We start from the raw sequence: 17,747 nt of genomic DNA on the forward strand, positions 1-17,747 counted from the left end.
TAAAATGCTCCACAGATAAAATAGAGTTTTTAAAGCTTACTTACCCTTATATTATCAAACCAGCTTTCTGTGTTTGGTCTGGTGACTCTTCTCAGCTAAGGAAAAATAATATTCTCTCTTTTCCTCATAAAAGGTGCCTTGTGATCACTGGATATTAACTGCCCCACTTTCCCCTCTTATTCCTTTCTGGTTCACCTTAAAAATAATTATTTATTTATTGTGTGCCTGTGCTGGGTCTTAGTTGTAGCATGTGGAATCTTTTAGTCATGGCATTCGAACTCTTAGCTGTGGCCTGTGGGATCTTATTCCCTGACCCAGGATCAAACCTGGGTACCCTACATTGGGAGGAGGGAGTCTTAGCCACTGGACCACCAAAAAATCCCTCCAGTTAGTCTTTTATTTGAAATCATTTCTGCCCATTATTATTATTTATTTATTTTAAACCACCCAAATTTTCTTCGGTGTATCTCAGGAGAACTATTTCTGACAAAGCTTCAGCCTTCAAACTTACTGTTCATTAAGTTTTTAGTTCCTTTCTAAGGACTCAGCAATGTCAGCATTCTGGGTTTGCATTATATTTCAAAGCAGAAAAAATTATTTCTAAGTGTTAAATAAACCAGAATGTCCTAAGTGTATACAAAACAGAGTCTCTGCTTTTGAAATGCAAGTCACAATGGGATGAACAACAGAAGCACGGACATAAAAGGACATTCAATGACCTGTAATATGAGTTACAGCTTGGCCACTGACTGCAAGGGCAGTCACTGGGGCCAAAACTACCTTGTGTATATATTAATAATTATCATGGTTATGAAAATATTTAGCAAAAACACTGCTAGATTATTGTCCCTTTTTCTACATAATTTGAAAGCATGGCATGAGAATTTCTTTAATTTTTTCCAAACTTGTGAGTGAAATTTCATTTGTTAAGGGCTTTAAGAGAACAAAAGGCTCTAACCTAATTAACTCCAAACTTAAACATTTTCCCTTTATTTAATATAAAATATCTTAAAGTTTATACATTTTCAAAATCTGTATATGTGTTATGGGAATGTAATTAATCATCTGCAGAGCACGTGAATCCCAGCAGACACTTTGTCAAATTATCTCATCTTACTCATGATCTTTGTATCTCACCAGTTTTGCTTGGTTTCTGATTTCTCTGAGTTGGGATTAAATCAGTGAATTCCTCCCACTGCATAATTAAGACTGCTTTAAAACTACGTAATTACAAACCTCAACTGCCGATTGTACATTGCACTCATTGTCGTAACTGCCATTAGCATGGTTTTAAATTCTTTCAGAACTGTGGCGAAAGACGTTCTGTTAGTATGTTCCACTGCTATATGTCTGATATTGATTATCTGCGGCAATTATAGACTCGGGTGGGATCCAAAACTAGACACAGAACCTGGGAAAAGGCCAATGTTTTGTGAATTAAAGGAATTTTTAAGAAAAAAAAGTTCTTTAAAACATTAAAACTGTGGATGAAAGAGTTAGTATAAGATTTTAAAAGTATACAATGGCCAGCTTAATTTTATAAATGTGTACAGATCTAATCTATTTGTCTTCTCAGGAGGGGAAAAGCATTTTGGCTAGTTATCCACTCTAATTTTGATTACTTACAGAAATTAAAATATTTTATGAAGGTGTTTCAAAGCCTGATTTGACAGCTTCTGCTCTGTACACTCCCAATGCTGGTCAGCCCCCAATCTCCTCCCTTACAATGAACTTCTATGAGTCCAAGATCCTGACTCCTTCATCTTCATTAAAGTCTAGAGGCTGTAGGAGTATGTATGGGTGTGTTAATCGCTCAGTCATGTCCGACTCTTTGCAATGCCATGGGGTATAGCCCGCCAGGCTCCTCCATCCATGGGATTTTCCAGGCAAGAATACTGGAATGGGTAGCCATTTTTTTTCCCCAGGGTACTCTTGCTGACCAAGGGATCGAACCCAGGTGTTCTGCATTACTGGCACTTTTTACCATCTGAACTACTAGGTAGGCCCACTTAAAATTGTTGTAATGTCCTCCTCATTCAGAAAGCTCACCCTGATGAGACTTTGGTCACGTACCAAATATAAAACCAAAAAAACTACAAGATTAAAAAAAAAGAAAACCACCTCACAAACTCTCTTTTAAGAAGGTAAGGATTTCATAATCCCCATGAAAACAGTTTCTTTTGGAGTAAGTTTTTAGTTATGTGCTCATGTATCAAATGGTACACTATGACTTTGCTGATATCCAAGCTTGATTCACCAATTTAAATCCATTTAAGCCATTTTCATCAAGTTTCTTTGTTAAATCTCTTTAGACAATCAACATGCTTTGTTATTTTATAAGTTACAAATTTGAGAGAACAAAAAACTATATATAATAAATTCAGAAGATCCAATCAAGCTCTTGTCTCTCATTATCCACATTATGTGTATATTTATATATACACTTTGATCATTATATTTTTCCTGCTATGCATTTCTTGGGGGTGTATGCATGCTCAGTTGTGTCTGACTCTTTACAACCCCATGGACTATTGCCCCCCATGCTTCTATGTCCATGGGATTTTCTGGCAAGAAAACGAGTCGGTTGCCATTCTCTCCTCCAAGGGATCTTCCCAACCCAGGGATCAAATCCTGACTCCAGTGCCTCCTGCATTGGTAGGCAGATTCTTTACCACTGGGTCACCTGGGAAGCCCCCATGCATTTCTAGATGTTTATAAATGAGCTGAATTGTGGTGAGAAAAGGTCCCTGGGGATCTTAACTACAATAATGCTCTTATAATTTGCTGGAAGCTAGTGGTATTCATTTACTCTTTTACTTAAAGTTTGTAACAAAAGCAAACAGGTAGATTTTTGTTAAAAATCTTCAAGTTGGTAGATCTTTAAGGCTTTGCAACTAGACAAATTCATACTTTAGAATAAAGAAATTAGCTTTTAAAGCAAAGTGAGTGGGGAAAAAAGCTGGCTTTGCACAAACTTAGAGTTCAGGCCACCTGTTTGAATAAGTATTTTTAGATAATTGTGAGTCAGGTTAATAACATACTTGAAAGAGCTGTTATTAGCATGGTGACTTATTCTACCTTATGAAGATACACTGGAGTAAAAAAGAAAATTTAGGAATAATGAGTTGACACCTCTCCCTCTTTTCCTCCAATATGGTTGATAAATAGGAATCTTTAGCTAACTGTAATTCCAATTTGGGAGTTGGTAGTTTCTAGACATGTTCTCCTCTCTGCAGTTTTTTGAGAGGAGCTGTCAGGTTATGTGGCAAATGATTAAGTCTGTCACTTTGGGTTTTGCATGCCTGCTTTTAAGTATGATGGGTTTTCAGTCTTGCAATGGAAAAAAATACAAAAGTCACCTTAAGTCTTACAGTGCAACAGTTTTAATAGTCCTCGCTAAAATAGGCAGTACAGTTTAGCAGGTCAACATTAAAAGCAATCTTGCCTTATTTAAAACGCTTCTACTTAAGAATGATTCCTGCTCTCTGCCATCCCTTCACTTAAGGTATAAGGCTGAAGAAATACTCCGAAAGTGCATTTCTTTTATTTCTCATTAAAGATAGCACTGGGATTTGCTTTCCGATACCAAGTCCAGAATCAGAGCATGCCAACCTTGTTGGAAGGCTGCACAGTTTCAGTTGAGTTAAGGTCTCTTAGAGAAGTACCCTCCTCATTTCCATGGGGGACGCAAAAGCCACGGAAGTTTTTTGGAAAAAAAAAAATTTTATACCAGGTTCCTCTGTGGTATCTTCTCTTACCACGAATAAATATTTAATGCATCCTTGAGCCGTGAACTACCGAACACTTAATTGTCACTTCAGTTTCCAGGACAATAAAATCTGGAGGCCTGGTGCGAATATTCTGAATTAGGTGGGATGAGACTAGAGGGTCAGAATTCTCGGGGTTGGAACTGGGGGCTGAGGAGGTGTGACGGGAAGAGAGTCTTGGAGCTCTCGAGCTATTGCTTGTCGTCGTGGGGGTCACCAGGGAAGATCGCTTCCTCCGAGGACCTGACTCCCTCGGGGAGCAGAGTGGCACGCACTTTTCTCTTCTCCTTAAAGCGGCCTGAGCGCGAGATCTTCAAATTTCGGCGGCTGTTGCCCGATTTCTCCCCGCCCAACTTGTCTAGCTTGTGGGGCTCGCTGGCGCCCCCGAGGAGACTGGGGTGCTGATTCTCCCGGGAACTGCTCGTCCAGTCCTGGACGGGCGGCGCGGGTTCCCCGGGGGCAGGCTGGGCTGGCGGCTGCGCACCCCCGGCGGCCTCCTTGTTTTTCTTCCTGCTGTTCGTTAGCGAATTCCACCAGGAGCCCGAGCTGCCGGTGCCGCCGCCGTCGGCCATGGCAGGCCGGCCGAGGGGCGCTGGACGCGGGGCGCGGGAAAGGGCTTCGGCGGCGGCAGCCGCTCTCGGATCCACCCGACCTGCGCCGGTCTCTCTCGAGCGGGCTGCGGGCTGGGAGCAGAGGCCAGCGGCTTGTGCTGGGGAAGAAAACAAAACTTGGTTACTGGGTTTGTCGAAGTCACGTGCGCCCCAATCCCACTTCCTCTCCAGTGCGCCAGCGGGCACAGGATCGGCTGCAGCCCGATGGTCCGCAGCTGCGGGCTTTCAGAGAGCCTCGCCGCGCCCCCCAGAGCGCAGGCGGACGAACCGCCTCCCGGGCGCCGCCTTCTGGTCTGCAGACGGAGTCTTGGCGCTCCCCGGCTTCCAGGATAGGGCAGTGGTCCGCCCAGGCTCGAGGGCCACCCAGGGGTGGGTGCCGGGGCTTCTGGATTAACCAGGCCCCAGAGGGAAAAAGGCCCGTCCTGTCAGCCTGCCCCATTGTAAACGATGCCCAAAGGTGACCCACCGGTCCAGAACAACACGTGGGAGGAGGGCGTCCGGACGCAAGCGCGTCCCCGCTGTACGTGGGCACGAACAGTAGACCGCAGACAGTTCCGAAATTTCCCTCAAAGGTTTTTGCTCCCTAGACATTGGTCCCGGGATACTTTTTCGATGTCATTTTTCGGGGGCGGGGGCTGGGGATTTACAGACTAGCAAGAGTGAGAGACAAGCTCGTGGGGTTTTGTTTTGTTTCTTTTACGTTCTGCTTTTGACAAAACGTCTGCCTTGTGACTTTCAGAGAAGCATGTCTAGACTTCCCTTGAAAACCGCCGTCCTGCTCTTCCTTTTATTCTCCAAAGACCTATTCTTGCGTCTCTTTGAAGCCACCCCCGGTCGCCAGTTGAGATGAACCCAAGTACCTCTTTCCTTAGCTCTGTATTAAAATATGCACCGAGTCTGTGTGTACTAGGCAACTCAACTCGGGATTTTTAGTTCAAATGAAAGGCTTCTGTTCTTTTCCTTGCGCAATTCGCTCCTCCAAAGGAGACGGCGCACAACGGAACTCCAATCTGCCCTCCTCCCAGCTTTTAAAACAGCACCCAGCGGAACGAAAAGGCAAAAAGTGTTACTAGCACTTAAGGTGCGAATATCAGAAGCGAGACTTCTCTGCCCACTTTCTGCGCTGGGTCTACACTGCGCTAACTCCACGAATGAGTAGGATTCGCTGGCGCCGCGGCTCATTTCCAGGTTTCCACTGGGCTCCTTCCCATCCCACGCGCGCAACGCTCCTGGGATTCGCCGGCGCTGGAGAGCGAAACTTCCGCGGTGTTTGTGGTTAGAAACTCTCCTCCCAAACCGCTGGGAGAGAGAGAACCCGAACGCCTACGCCAGAGGCCGCCACGGCCTCGGCTGAGCTGGGAGACCTTGGCACTGGCTTCTCCCCAAGACTTCCCGAGGGCACACTCGGGCTGCGACTTGAAAACAATAGAAGGAAAAAATGGCCCAAAGTTCTTTCCCTGCTGAAGGCACCCACACCCTCTGGCACAGTTTGCAATGGTTTGCAAACATCCAGTCTCCCTCCACTTTATAGATCGGAAAAGCACCCCCAAGTTGGTCACTAATGGTGGTGATGGTGATAGTGGTGGCTGTTCTGATGCTGCTTTCTGTCTTCTATCCTACGCTGTCTTCTCCACAATCAACTTTGTATGCACAGAAGGGCTATGCACGTATTTCCCAAGGAAAAGATTGCAAATTACGCAGAGCGCCTGCTTCTAACAACTTCTCCTCGGGAGCTGAGGGAGCTCCCCAGGGTGACACCCCGGAATAAGCTCTGTCTTGGAGGACGGAGAATCACCCCATCGCTCACCTGCTTAGGCTTCCCTGGACCCCGTGGCTCCGCGCCTCTCTCTTCCCGGGCCAAGTCGGGAGCGCGTGCGCTTGGGTTAATCTGAAGTCCGGGAGCGGCGTTCCTCTGTGCGGTCTTGGAGAGATTGGGCTTCTTTCTGAAAGGTGTGCCAGCCGAAATCGGTGCAGTCCAGCTAAGCCGATTGCTGCGGCTGGTCTCCCCTGGCGCCTCCGATTTCCTGGCGCAGCGGCGACAGTAGCCCGGAGCTCCAAGTGTGGTTGGATACGGCTGGAGGGCCCCGCAGTGAGTGGGCGCCAGGCTCACTGCCCCAGGTGAATGGCCAGGCAAGCTCTCCCGCCTAGTAGTCTTCCATACTCGGACGCGTCCCTTTTCCCTGGTAGCACCGGCCGGGAGCGGCCGGAAGATGGAACCTCAACTGCTCACTATGATGCATTGAACCTTCCTACCGCGTCGGTCCAGCGGGGGAGAAGACATCTGCCCACCTGCTGGTTATTCGCCAAGTGATTCTGGAAACCAGAACTCCGGGGCAGCGGGAAGAAAGGGGGAAAAAAAAAAAAAAAAAGAACCCAGGAGGCGGCCACTATAGCCACAGGTGCAGGTAGAAAGTTCGCGTTCCCGCCCTCCAGGGACGAGATTGGACCAGGTCGCATACGTGGCGCGGCCTTGGGATGTCTGATTGGAGAAAGGCTGAGTGTGCGCCGCTCCGGAGCCGGACTCCTGGAAGAAGAAACGGAGGCAGAGAGATCAAGGCTGCAGGTGGGCGCCGGTGGACAAAAGTCGCAGTTCTCCCTCTGTCCCTACCCCAATTTCTTTTTTCCTTTACTCTCCGATTCACCGGCTGTGGCCACTCAGCTCCTGGAATCTCAAGTTTTGTAACTCTCAGGAGCCGTTCCATAACCAGGCAAAATATTGCAGAGCTGCAGGGGCTCTGGGTTGAAAGGCTGTAACATTAACAGGTTCGTTATGTGCTAGCCAGGCGCTGTTCCAAGCGCTTTCTGTGGATTAACTCATTTACTCCTCCTCCCAGCAATCCTAGGAGGTAAGAACTATGATTATCCTCAGTTGACAGGCGAGGAGAACTTAGCTGTGAAAGGTAAACGGTTGCCCAAGGTTACATGGCTGGTACCTGGTAGAGCTGTATTTGTACCCCGGAGATCTGACTCCGGCTCCCCGGGGTTTTATCGGCACTTTATACCACAGCTTGCCCCTCAGTGTGGGGCTCAGCACGACTCAGTGAGCATGGGAATTACCTTTTCTCAGGTCTGGAAGTCCGTGGAGCGCCACTGCACTCGGGGAGTACAAATCCTGCCCAGAACTGGAAGTGAAGTAAGTGAACCTGCCCATTGCCGGTCAAGTTTCAGGAGGCTTTTGTTCCCAGGAACAAATGGGTGGTTTTCGTTACCTGGACAGAAAGGCTTTGACATAGGGAATTTTCACTAATAAAGGCAGAGGTGCAACCGGCTTCATCTTCCAGGATGCATTTCTTTTTCAAAGAACTGTTTTGCTGCTCCCTGAGCTCAGTGTGTAACTTCTCTGAAGGACTGGAGCCACCGACATCCCAGCATGTTGGTTCTGAGGACTTGCCGAAGGGGTGAAAGTAGTGGAAGACACGATACCTAGGTATTCCATAACTTAAATTTTGGAATTAATAGAAATTCTTATAGATCGTTTCAATTTTTGAAATATGGTAAAAATACAAATACTTTATATTTTTAACTTCTTAGTTTAGCATTCTTGGGTTTTTATTTTTTATTTTTATTTTTTTTATTTTTTATTTTTTTAAATTTTAAAATCTTTAATTCTTACATGCGTTCCCAAACATGAACCCCCCTCCCACCTCCCTCCCCACAACATCTCTCTGGGTCATCCCCATGCACCAGCCCCAAGCAGCATTCTTGGGTTTTTAAAATGATAACCACAGCAGCATGTGTTTGAAAGTGATGCATTTTCATATATTTATTGGAATTAATTTTAGAGAGAAAACTTACAATCACAGCACCAGAATGGAACAAAGATAAGCCGCCAACTGTGAGAGGAGGACAGAACAAGTTGTCATAGTCCCATTCTGTTACAGAGAAGACACCGGACCAAGGAGGAAGGCCCAGTCTGAGGAACCCTCCCTGCTGGAAAGTGGTACACCTGGGTTGCTACATTGTTTGTTGATCAAATGGGTGAAGGAAAAAAAAAATTAGGAAAAGAAAATGAGTCCTGCCAAATGGCTCCTCATCTAGCATGACTGAACAGACTGCTACTGTTAAGTCACTTCAGTTGTGTCCGACTCTGCAACCTCATCGACGGCAGCCCACCAGGCTCCCCCATCCCTGGGATTCTCCAGGCAAGAACACTGGGTTGCCATTTCCTTCTCCAGTGCAGAGGGACAGCATTTTCTTAATAGATCAACATCCAACTGCTGAAATTAAAAAAGTTCAGTCTCTTACATCACTCCCATTTGTGCTTAACAACTTTTGGAATATTTCTATGTTTCATTGGTTTGATAACACCTTACACATAACCCTTGAGTGCAGTAAAAACATTAAAATGGAGACCTGAGAACTGAGAAGAAATGAGGTAGAAGGGACTAGGGAGATGGAGAATGGAGATGATCACTCCAGTCGGAGGGAAGAGCACACACAAAGACCACGAGCTGTGCAGGAGCTTAGGATTTTTAAGGAGTGAAGAGGCCAGTGTGATCTGAGTGCAAAGTGAGCAACACACTGCAAGAGACAAAGCTAGAAAGGTGGGTGTGAGCAGACCATTCAGGACCTTGTCATTTGTAGGATTTTTGAACTTAATTCATCAAAGGGAAAGTAATATGGTAAGATCTGCATTTAAAATATCACTGAAGCTGTACAGAGTAGATGGAAGAGGGGACAAGATGGGGCTATGGGAAAACCAGGTAGGAACCGCTGGAATATGTCAGGTGGGATATTTTGATGGCTGGTGGGAGAGTGCTGGAAATGTGGATGGTGAGGAGAATGTGTGCATGCCCAATCACTCTATTTAGTCATGTCCCACTCTTCCCCCCGCCCCCCCCCCCAGGCATTTTATTTGTATGTATTACATCCCTAGAAAAAGAATCCAAGGATTTTCCCTCCTGTATGTTTTCGTCTTGCTTCTTCATGGTCCATGATGCCAGCTGAGGTTCTCAGTACAATGAAACCAAACTGACGGGATGGGAGGAGGTTATTCTGCCATTTTTCTAGATCTTTGAGTTGTACATCAAATCTGGGGTTGATCACTCCACACTTATTTAGCCTGCCTGTGAGGGTTCACAACAATTTCCCCAGCCCTGTGATCATCAATGATTTCAAATTCGCCAATGTAACCATGCTTCATCATCACTGTTAGAAACCTGATGATTACTTTGGAGCACGGCCTAATAAGGACCTGGCGTTTGCCTCTCTTCTCGGCATTATTGATACTCTTGAGAGCATCAGCCAGGACATTCATGCGCACCATTATGGCGGCACGGAAAGAGGGCGGGAGGGGCGAGCGCACGGAATTATGGGTCATGTCCCACTCTTTACAACCCCATGGCTCCTCTGTCCATTGAATTCTCCCAGGTAACAATACTGGAGTGGGTTGCCATTTCCTCCTCCAGGGGATCATCCCAACCCAGGGAACGAACTCCTATCTCCTGTGTCTCCTGCATTGGCAGGCAGATTCTTTTACCGCTGAGGAGAATGAGATTTATGCCAAAGAGATTTAGGAGGTAAAATCAACAGGACACTCTTTCATTCGGTTCATACAAAAGAGGAGCCTGAGTTTAATTAGAAGCTTAAAGGAGAGATACTTTGACAGACTTCTTTGTAACTAGGAGCACACACATGATCCAGTTCTGACTTCAGGGGCTATAGGAAGACTTCTGGAAATGCTCCTTCCTGAACAGAGGACAGAGCCTTCTGACAGAAGAACATCTTTTGCACTATCCTTCATTCTTATGTTGCAGCACAGTGTGAGAGTGCAGCTGCCATCATGCAACAGTGAGGCAACAGACATGGGAATAAAGCCCAGCACACTAAGGCTGATGACATGGGAGCGGGACAAATAGAACAAGTATTTTCTGTGACACGGGTGAGCCCCTGAGGAGCGCTGGAATGATCTAGCTCCTGACTACTAATTCAGTGAGATAATATGGATTCCTGTGATTTAACCACAGCTTTACAAACTACAGTTTTCTGTTACTTGCAGCCCAAAACATCCCTCCTTGATATAATGTAGTAGATTATAGAAAAAAAAAAAAGATATTTTTCAAAAGGCAAACAGGTAGTGTTGTCACATTTTTTTTCTGGCTCAATCTGAACAGTTCTTCCTGGAAAAATGATTTAGTGAAATATTTAAGTAATGGGGAAGTTTTTAGAGGCCGGGGATGCATCTGCAAAAGAAGGCACTCTCATTGAAAAGGCTTGGACTTAAGGAAATGAGTAGATAAAGGTATGTGTACAAACCTGGGTAAATCCAAAATGCTGAGTAAATCCAAAAGATGAGGTGAATCAGACTATCTGAGATATCATGGTAGTTTGACTTTTAAAGACAGAGTTTTAAGTGAAAACAATTAAAACTTATTTTCCTCCATTTTTGAATCTAGAATTGTTTAAATTTATAAAAATTTTCATAACCAATCCCATGCAAAAAAAAAAAAAAGAAAAGAAAAGAGAGTTAATGTTAATATGGTTTTATTATGTAACTATTGATCTAGGAATCCTGCAGTTTGTTTCTATAAAGAGAACATGGGGGAGGGGGGTGGGTCCTAAACCTCTACATTGGTAAGTTATGAATACAGTGTAGATACACTTAAAAGTTGGTTTATCTACCCAGTGAGTAGTCGTGACTTTCAATTTAAATAAGCTTAGATTGGGCAGTACTTACATTTCTTCATAATATTTTCTTCTTGTCATTTAAAATTTTTCAGAAATGTGTTGATGGTTTGAGAAAAGACAGTTTCTTTTTTAAAAAAACTATATTGTTTATTTCTCAGGTGACCTTTAAGTGCAATAAATGATTATATTAAAAGACAACAGAGAATGAATTTCTAGAGAGCAAGGTTTGCATACTAGAAATTAAAAGAGAAACTTTAGAATTTAAACTTGCATTTGCAATTTTAGTAAATCTGGCATTGCATCAGAGGCTGAGAAATTGCTCTCTCTTTAAAGCATTTATGTTGTCAACTAGGGCAAGGAAAACATGCGATGAGAAAATATAAGACATACAGCTAATCAAAATGAAGAAAATACAGATCATTTATATTCTCTTCACCCAGGAATGACCATGGTTGATGTTTTGGTATTAGTCCTTTTACTCTTTTTGCCCACTATTTTCACATTTTCTCCATTCACCTTCTCTCTTCTCTTCCCTTCCTTCCCCTCCCTTCCCCCTTCCATCATCCCTTTCTTTTATGGACTCTTCCATTCTTTGAAAATTGGATTTGCTGCTCCCATGGCCTTTTCCTTTATAGTTATCCATGTACTGGTAATTTAATATTTCTTTTCTTGTTTCTGTGTATTCACATCAGTCTTGTTGGATTTAGTTTGTAAACTTTTAAAGAGAGGACATTGCACCCATGCCTGATGGTGGAATCCACTGTTCATAGCATCTCATCCTGTGCCCTGTCAGTTAACGTGAATGTATATCTAGAAGGATAAAAATTATAGTCCCAAAATATTACTAATCATGTCAGTTCCAAACTTGACCTAAGTAAGGCTAGTTTGTACAGTTCAGCCTCTCTCTGAAATTCAGCCATCACCAGCTGACTCTTCCCAACTCTCCTAGCATCCTCTTTTCTGAATCTGGTTCCTTAGTATTCTTGGATATTATTGTATGCTCCTCATTTTCCTTAAAAAATTATTTGTAGGAAAATTTAAGACCTAATCAAAAGTCACTTTTTCTAGAAATTCTTTTCAAGATCTTAGGGGCCACTGTATACTAGGTTCATGGCTTAGTATAAGTCATGTTTTGGGATAACCAGAAAAAGAGACTGTTAGCCTATAGTCTGGAGAAGGCAATGGCACCACACTCCAGTACTCTTGCCTGGAAAATCCCATGGACGGAGGAGCCTGGTGGGCTGCAGTCCATGGGATCGCTAAGGGTCGGACACAACTGAGCGACTTCACTTTCATGCATTGGAGAAGGAAATGGCAACCCACTCCAGTGTTCTAGCCTGGAGAATCCCAGGGATGGGGGACTCTGGTGGGCTGCCGTCTCTGGGGTCGCACAGAGTTGGACACGACTGAAAGTGACTTAGCAGCAGCAGCAGCAGCAGCCCATAGTCACACCTGGGACAAGCCTCCCTACCCTCCCCAGATCTTTTCTGCTCCAAATTAGCTTAACTTTCCATGAAGACCTGTTGGGGGGATAAGCATAGTTTACTTCTGGATTGCTCAAACCCTTTGGGGGTCAATGCTTATCAAGGGAAGGATGTTCTATTAATTGCTCTTTTTTGGATGAGCCCTACACTCACTTAAAATTCTGTCCCTTTTCCTTCAGGAGGAAACCAAAACAATTGGTTTGGTGCCCAATTGTTTCCAACAGGAGAATTTAGCCAAATAACCTGGCGTGCCATTGACAGGAGTGGGTGTGTTTTCATTTTATTGTAAATTGTTTGCTTGGTGTTTGTCCCCATGACTCGACTGTAATTTTCATATTTATTTATTGTCTGACTCTGTCACTAGAAAGTGAGTTCCAGTGTATTTAGTGATCATTTACAGAACACTTTCTAGGTACTAGGTATAGTTCTAATTGCTTTATAAATACTAAGTTATTTAATCTTCCTAAAAGCCCTTATGAAACAGGCACTATTATTATAGATGAGGTAACTGAGACACTAAGAACTTAAGTTACTTGCCCAAGGTCACACAGCCAGTAAGTACTAGAGTCAGCATTTGACCCCAGGAAAACTGGCTTCAGAGTCCAGAGACTGACTTAGCACTGTGCTATGCCTTTCCATGAGCACTTGGCATGTGTGTGCTAAGTTGCTTCATTTGTGTCCTTGTGACCCCATGGACTGTAGCCCATCAGGCTCCCTTGTCCAAGGGATTCTCCAGGCAAGGATTACTGGAGTGGATTGCTGTGCCCTCCTCCAGGGGATCTTTCCAACCCAGGGATCGGACTCATGTCTCTTACATCTCCCATATTAGCAGGTGGGTTCTTTGCTACTAGCGCCACCTGGGGAGTACTAGAACAGGTTACTATGAGTCTTTAGGACTTGGCATCTGCCTGACGATAATAGTTTTTAATATTGTTGAATGTGTGACCATCCAATGCATAAATAGGAATGCTTTCTTGGTTATAATATGACTGACTTGTAAAAAGAAATGTTTTAAAAAGTTTTAATTGGTTATTATTCATAAGAATAGCCTGATTTGAGGACTTCCCTGGTGGTCCAGTAGTAAAGAATCCATCTTGCAATGCAGGGACATGGGTTCGATCCCTGGTTAGGGAACTAAGATCCTACATGCCGTGAAGCAAGTGAGCCGGTATGCCACAGCTAGAGAGTCTGTGCCGCAGTGAAAGATCCTGCCTGATGCAAGAAAGATTGTGTCTGCTGCCAACTAAGACCCAATGAAACCAAATTAATTAGTTAAAAAAAGTTATATAAAAAAGGAATAGCCTGATTTTCTTTAATTCTGAGGAGTGAAAACAGTAGGTATGCCAAATTACCTGATACATTTTTGTGTTTTCCTTAAAACTGGAAGAATACTATCATGTTGCAATACACATTGAAGGAGATGAGGTTAGGGGGTAAGATGTGGATTGTGCAGAACAGTGTAATACCAGAGGATGGCAGCTGATATTTTATTAAATATTGTACTTGGGGAATAAATGAATGATTTAGAGGACATGACATTTCAGAACACGGTTCCACAGCACATCCTGACTCTCTCAGGAAACAAAGATAATGCCACTTTAGTGTTTATCAGAAAATCACTGATGTAAGTAAAAGTCGTGTGTAATGTTCTCTGGCTGGTCACCTGGATCCAGGTCAGGGCCAGGGTAAACTAGATCCTGTAAAAGGTGATTTGCTATCCGTGGTTGTTCGTTTCCCTTTTCAAAAAGTCAATTTGGTTATGCTCCATTTGTCAGATTTTATTTTCTCCTTTGTGCTGTGTTGATGTGTCAGCCCATTAGGTCACATGTGTACAGGCATGAGGTGGATAGCTGACGGGAGGGTAACATGATGCAGGGAGGGAATCTTTTGGTCTCCTCACCTGCTTCAAAGCCAGTGTCAAACTTGAAAGTGAAAGTAGTAGTTGCTCAGTCTTGTCTGATTCTTTGTGACCCCATAGACTGTAGCCCACCAGGCTCTTCTGTCCATAGGATTCTCCAGGCAAGAATACTGGAGTGGGTAGCCATTCCTGTCTCCAGGCAATCTTCCTGACCCACGGATCAAGCCCAGGTCTCCTACACTGTAAACAAATTCTTTACTGTCTGAGTCAGAAGTCCGTAAGAAATAGCTGCTTTTCTATCACAGGCTGTTAGAAAAGGTGCATCAAAGTTTTGGGACTCAGCTTTCTGCTCAGTGCCAACACAGGTAAATCTCACACTGTTTACTCTTCAGGAACATTCAGGTTCACCTATTTGACTAATTTAAGTTACATAGTGGGGGAAACGGCTTCAGATTTTAAATGCTTACTCTGGGCTTTCACTTTGCTATGTGTTTATCCAAAAGTGGTTACTGTTCTTCCCACTTTTTTTTTTTTTTTTAATGGCAGAGCAACCCTGAGAAAGAGATTACAAGTTCTACGGTTTTATCTTAGAAAGTTGAAGCAGTTTGCTCAAGGTCACAGGAGCATAAGAGGTACAATTATTTTGACTCAGTTTTAATTACTTTTTCCTTAATACAGTGTTCTTCTTCCATTTGAATCTCATATTGCCATTTAGTTAATCATTAGATCAATAAGTGTTTATTGGTATCAAGGCTATTATATCAAAAGAGGTAGTCATACTGAAAATATTCGAATTAGGTCATCATCTTCTAAGTTTCCCGCTTAGAACAATGCTAAATCATATGTGGTTGCTTGCATATTAAAGCCCAATGGAATCACAGAGCACTCAAAGCTCAAACTAACACTGGGAATTGTAATTATATACATTTCTTGTGTAAAGACTTGATGGTTGGTTTGAATTACGAACTGTGTGGCTTTGGGGAAATTACTTAATATCTTTAGGCTCTGGTTTCCTTAAATGTAAAGTGGGGATAATAGTACCTACTTCTCTGGATGGTTGCCAAGATTCAAGCAGACGATATATTAAAAAAATTTTTTTTAAATTTATTCTTAATTGGAGGATGATTGCTTTACAAAGTTGTGTTGGTTTCTGTCGTACAGCAACACGTCAGCCATAAGTATGTACATATCTCCTCCCTCATGAGCTTCCCTGCCCCATCCCACCCCTCTAGGTCGTCACAGAATGTCACAGGGCTCCCTGTGTTATATCGCAGCTTCCCACTAGTTATCTTTTTTACACATGGTAGTTATATGGAGAAGGCGATGGCACCCCACTCCAGTACTCTTGCCTGGAAAATCCCATGGGCGGAGGAGGCTGGTAGGCTGCAGTCCATGGGGTCGCAAAGAGTCGGACATGACTGAGCGACTTCACTTTCACTTTTCACTTTCATGCATTGGAGAAGGAAATGGCAACCCACTCCAGTGTTCTTGCATGGAGAATCCCAGCGACGGAGGAGCCTGGTGGCCTGCCGTCTATGGGGTTGCACAGAGTCGGACACGACTGAAGTGACTTAGCAGCAGCAGTTATGTATGTCAATGGTACTCTCTCAATTCATCCCGTCTTCTCCTTTGCTTGAGACAATACATTTATTAAGGCCCCAGCACAGTGCCGGACATGTAATAGGCACTCAGTAAATGTTAGTTTCTCCTTGACTGACTTCTTTCATTGGCTGTGTAGGAAAGCACTGTGAACAGACTCTAGAAGTCAATCACTTCCAAGTGCTTTTGGAAAATAATGAGTAGAGAGTCTTAAAATTCACTGTCATTATTGTTGGTTGGGGCCCGTTGTTTCCACCCCACTCCCCCGAAGAATATCATGTTAAAAGTTACTGGAGAGTATTTAATATGCAACAATTTGCTCTGAAACTTTTTTTTTTTTTCAGAAACATACCTGATGATTAAATCAAATCAAGCAGAAGTTTTCTGTATGTGATTCAAGAATGCTGTTCATCCTTTCAGCACTGCAAGTGCATTACCTGTTGTGAAAGGAGGAAGTGTGCTCCGTTAAGCTTGAAAGCAAAGTTACCAGAAAAGGATCAGCAAATCACAATGCAGAATCCTTAGCAGTAAGGCCCCTACTGACCTGTGACTGAGGCACAAGCCAAGGAATATGTTTAATGTGTGCTGCCCCATTAGCTCCTGGAATCTTAGTATACAACCCACACCACTGAATCAGACCCACAGGAGGGAAACAACAGGAGCATCATGGCTCTGCTATGCAGACACAGCACTATTGTTTCCAGAAATTAGTTTTTAGTTTATTAAAGTAATATTGGAGAAGACTCTTGAGAGTCCTTTGGACTGCAAGGAGATCCAACCAGTCCATCCTGAAGGAGATCAGTCCTGGGTGTTCATTGGAAGGACTGATGTTGAGGCTGAAACTCCAATACTTTGGCCACTTGATGGGAAGAGCTGACTCACTGGAAAAGACCCTGATGCTGGGAAAGATTGAGGGCAGGAGGAGAAGGGGACCACAGAGGATGAGATGGTTGGATGGCATCATCGACTCGATGGACATGGGCTTGGGTGGACTCCGGGAGTTGGTGATGGACAGGGAGGCCTGGCGTGCTGTGGTTCATGGGGTCGCAAAGAGTCGGACACGACTGAGCGACTGAACTGTGAACTGAACTGAATATATTGCACACCAAGTTCAAAAGTCAAATGTTATTAAAGTGATTATAGTAACTAACAGGGGTTTCTTTTTCTTTTCTTTTTGATGTGGACCATTTTTCAAAGTCTTTATTGAATTTGTTACAATATTGCTTCTGTTTTATGGGTTTTTATGGCTGTGAGGCATGTGGGATCTTAGCTCCTCGACCAGGGATCAAACCTGCACCCCCTTGCCTTAGAAAACAAAGTCTTAACCACTGGACCACGGGGGAAGTCCCCACACGGATTTCTCACCTCATTTCTTCTCTTAGTTCTCTTCCCCAACCGCCTTCAACAATTTTGGCTTTTTACTCGTGGCACATGCACGTCTCTGTATTTCCAAATAATATGTGTTTTATTCTCTCTTTTGATTAATCCGTATTTGACTTCTATTAATTTCCTGTTATGATATTTGAGGATTTTGTTCTCTTATACCATCATGCCTTCTGCTTCCCTTCTCACAGATCCCAGTAGGGTCATATTACAGCTTTTGTTTAATTGACTATTGCATTTTGATATTATTGTGCCTTTGTAGATATTGTTCAGGCTAAGCATTATAATGCACAGATCATTATATTTGCTTCCCAACTTTTTGTCTTTTTCTAAAGTTAATAATGACCTCTCCTTGTCCACTCTCCCTCCACCTCAGTCCTTTCAATCTGCTTGTTTTGGGTCCTATTTCTGATTTTTC

General features: G+C 43.7%; 1 protein-coding gene and 1 pseudogene across 1 annotated transcript; both read right to left on the minus strand.

The window, feature by feature from the left end:
* Positions 1 to 3,367: 3,367 nt before the first annotated feature.
* On the minus strand, positions 3,368 to 7,764 carry PRR15 (proline rich 15). The gene is made up of 3 exons (XM_069588123.1): positions 7,436 to 7,764; positions 6,186 to 6,902; positions 3,368 to 4,476 (listed from the first exon to the last, which is right to left on the minus strand). Exon 3 carries the CDS (start codon positions 4,337 to 4,339, stop codon positions 3,959 to 3,961), a length of 381 nt encoding a protein of 126 aa, XP_069444224.1. The 5' UTR covers positions 4,340 to 4,476; positions 6,186 to 6,902; positions 7,436 to 7,764; the 3' UTR covers positions 3,368 to 3,958.
* Positions 7,765 to 9,222: 1,458 nt separating this feature from the next.
* Positions 9,223 to 9,713, minus strand: LOC138439379 (small ribosomal subunit protein uS8-like; annotated as a pseudogene).
* Positions 9,714 to 17,747: the final 8,034 nt, after the last annotated feature.

The sequence above is a fragment of the Ovis canadensis genome, chromosome 4 (genome assembly GCF_042477335.2).
Source record: "Ovis canadensis isolate MfBH-ARS-UI-01 breed Bighorn chromosome 4, ARS-UI_OviCan_v2, whole genome shotgun sequence".
NCBI classification, from domain to species: domain Eukaryota; kingdom Metazoa; phylum Chordata; class Mammalia; order Artiodactyla; family Bovidae; genus Ovis; species Ovis canadensis.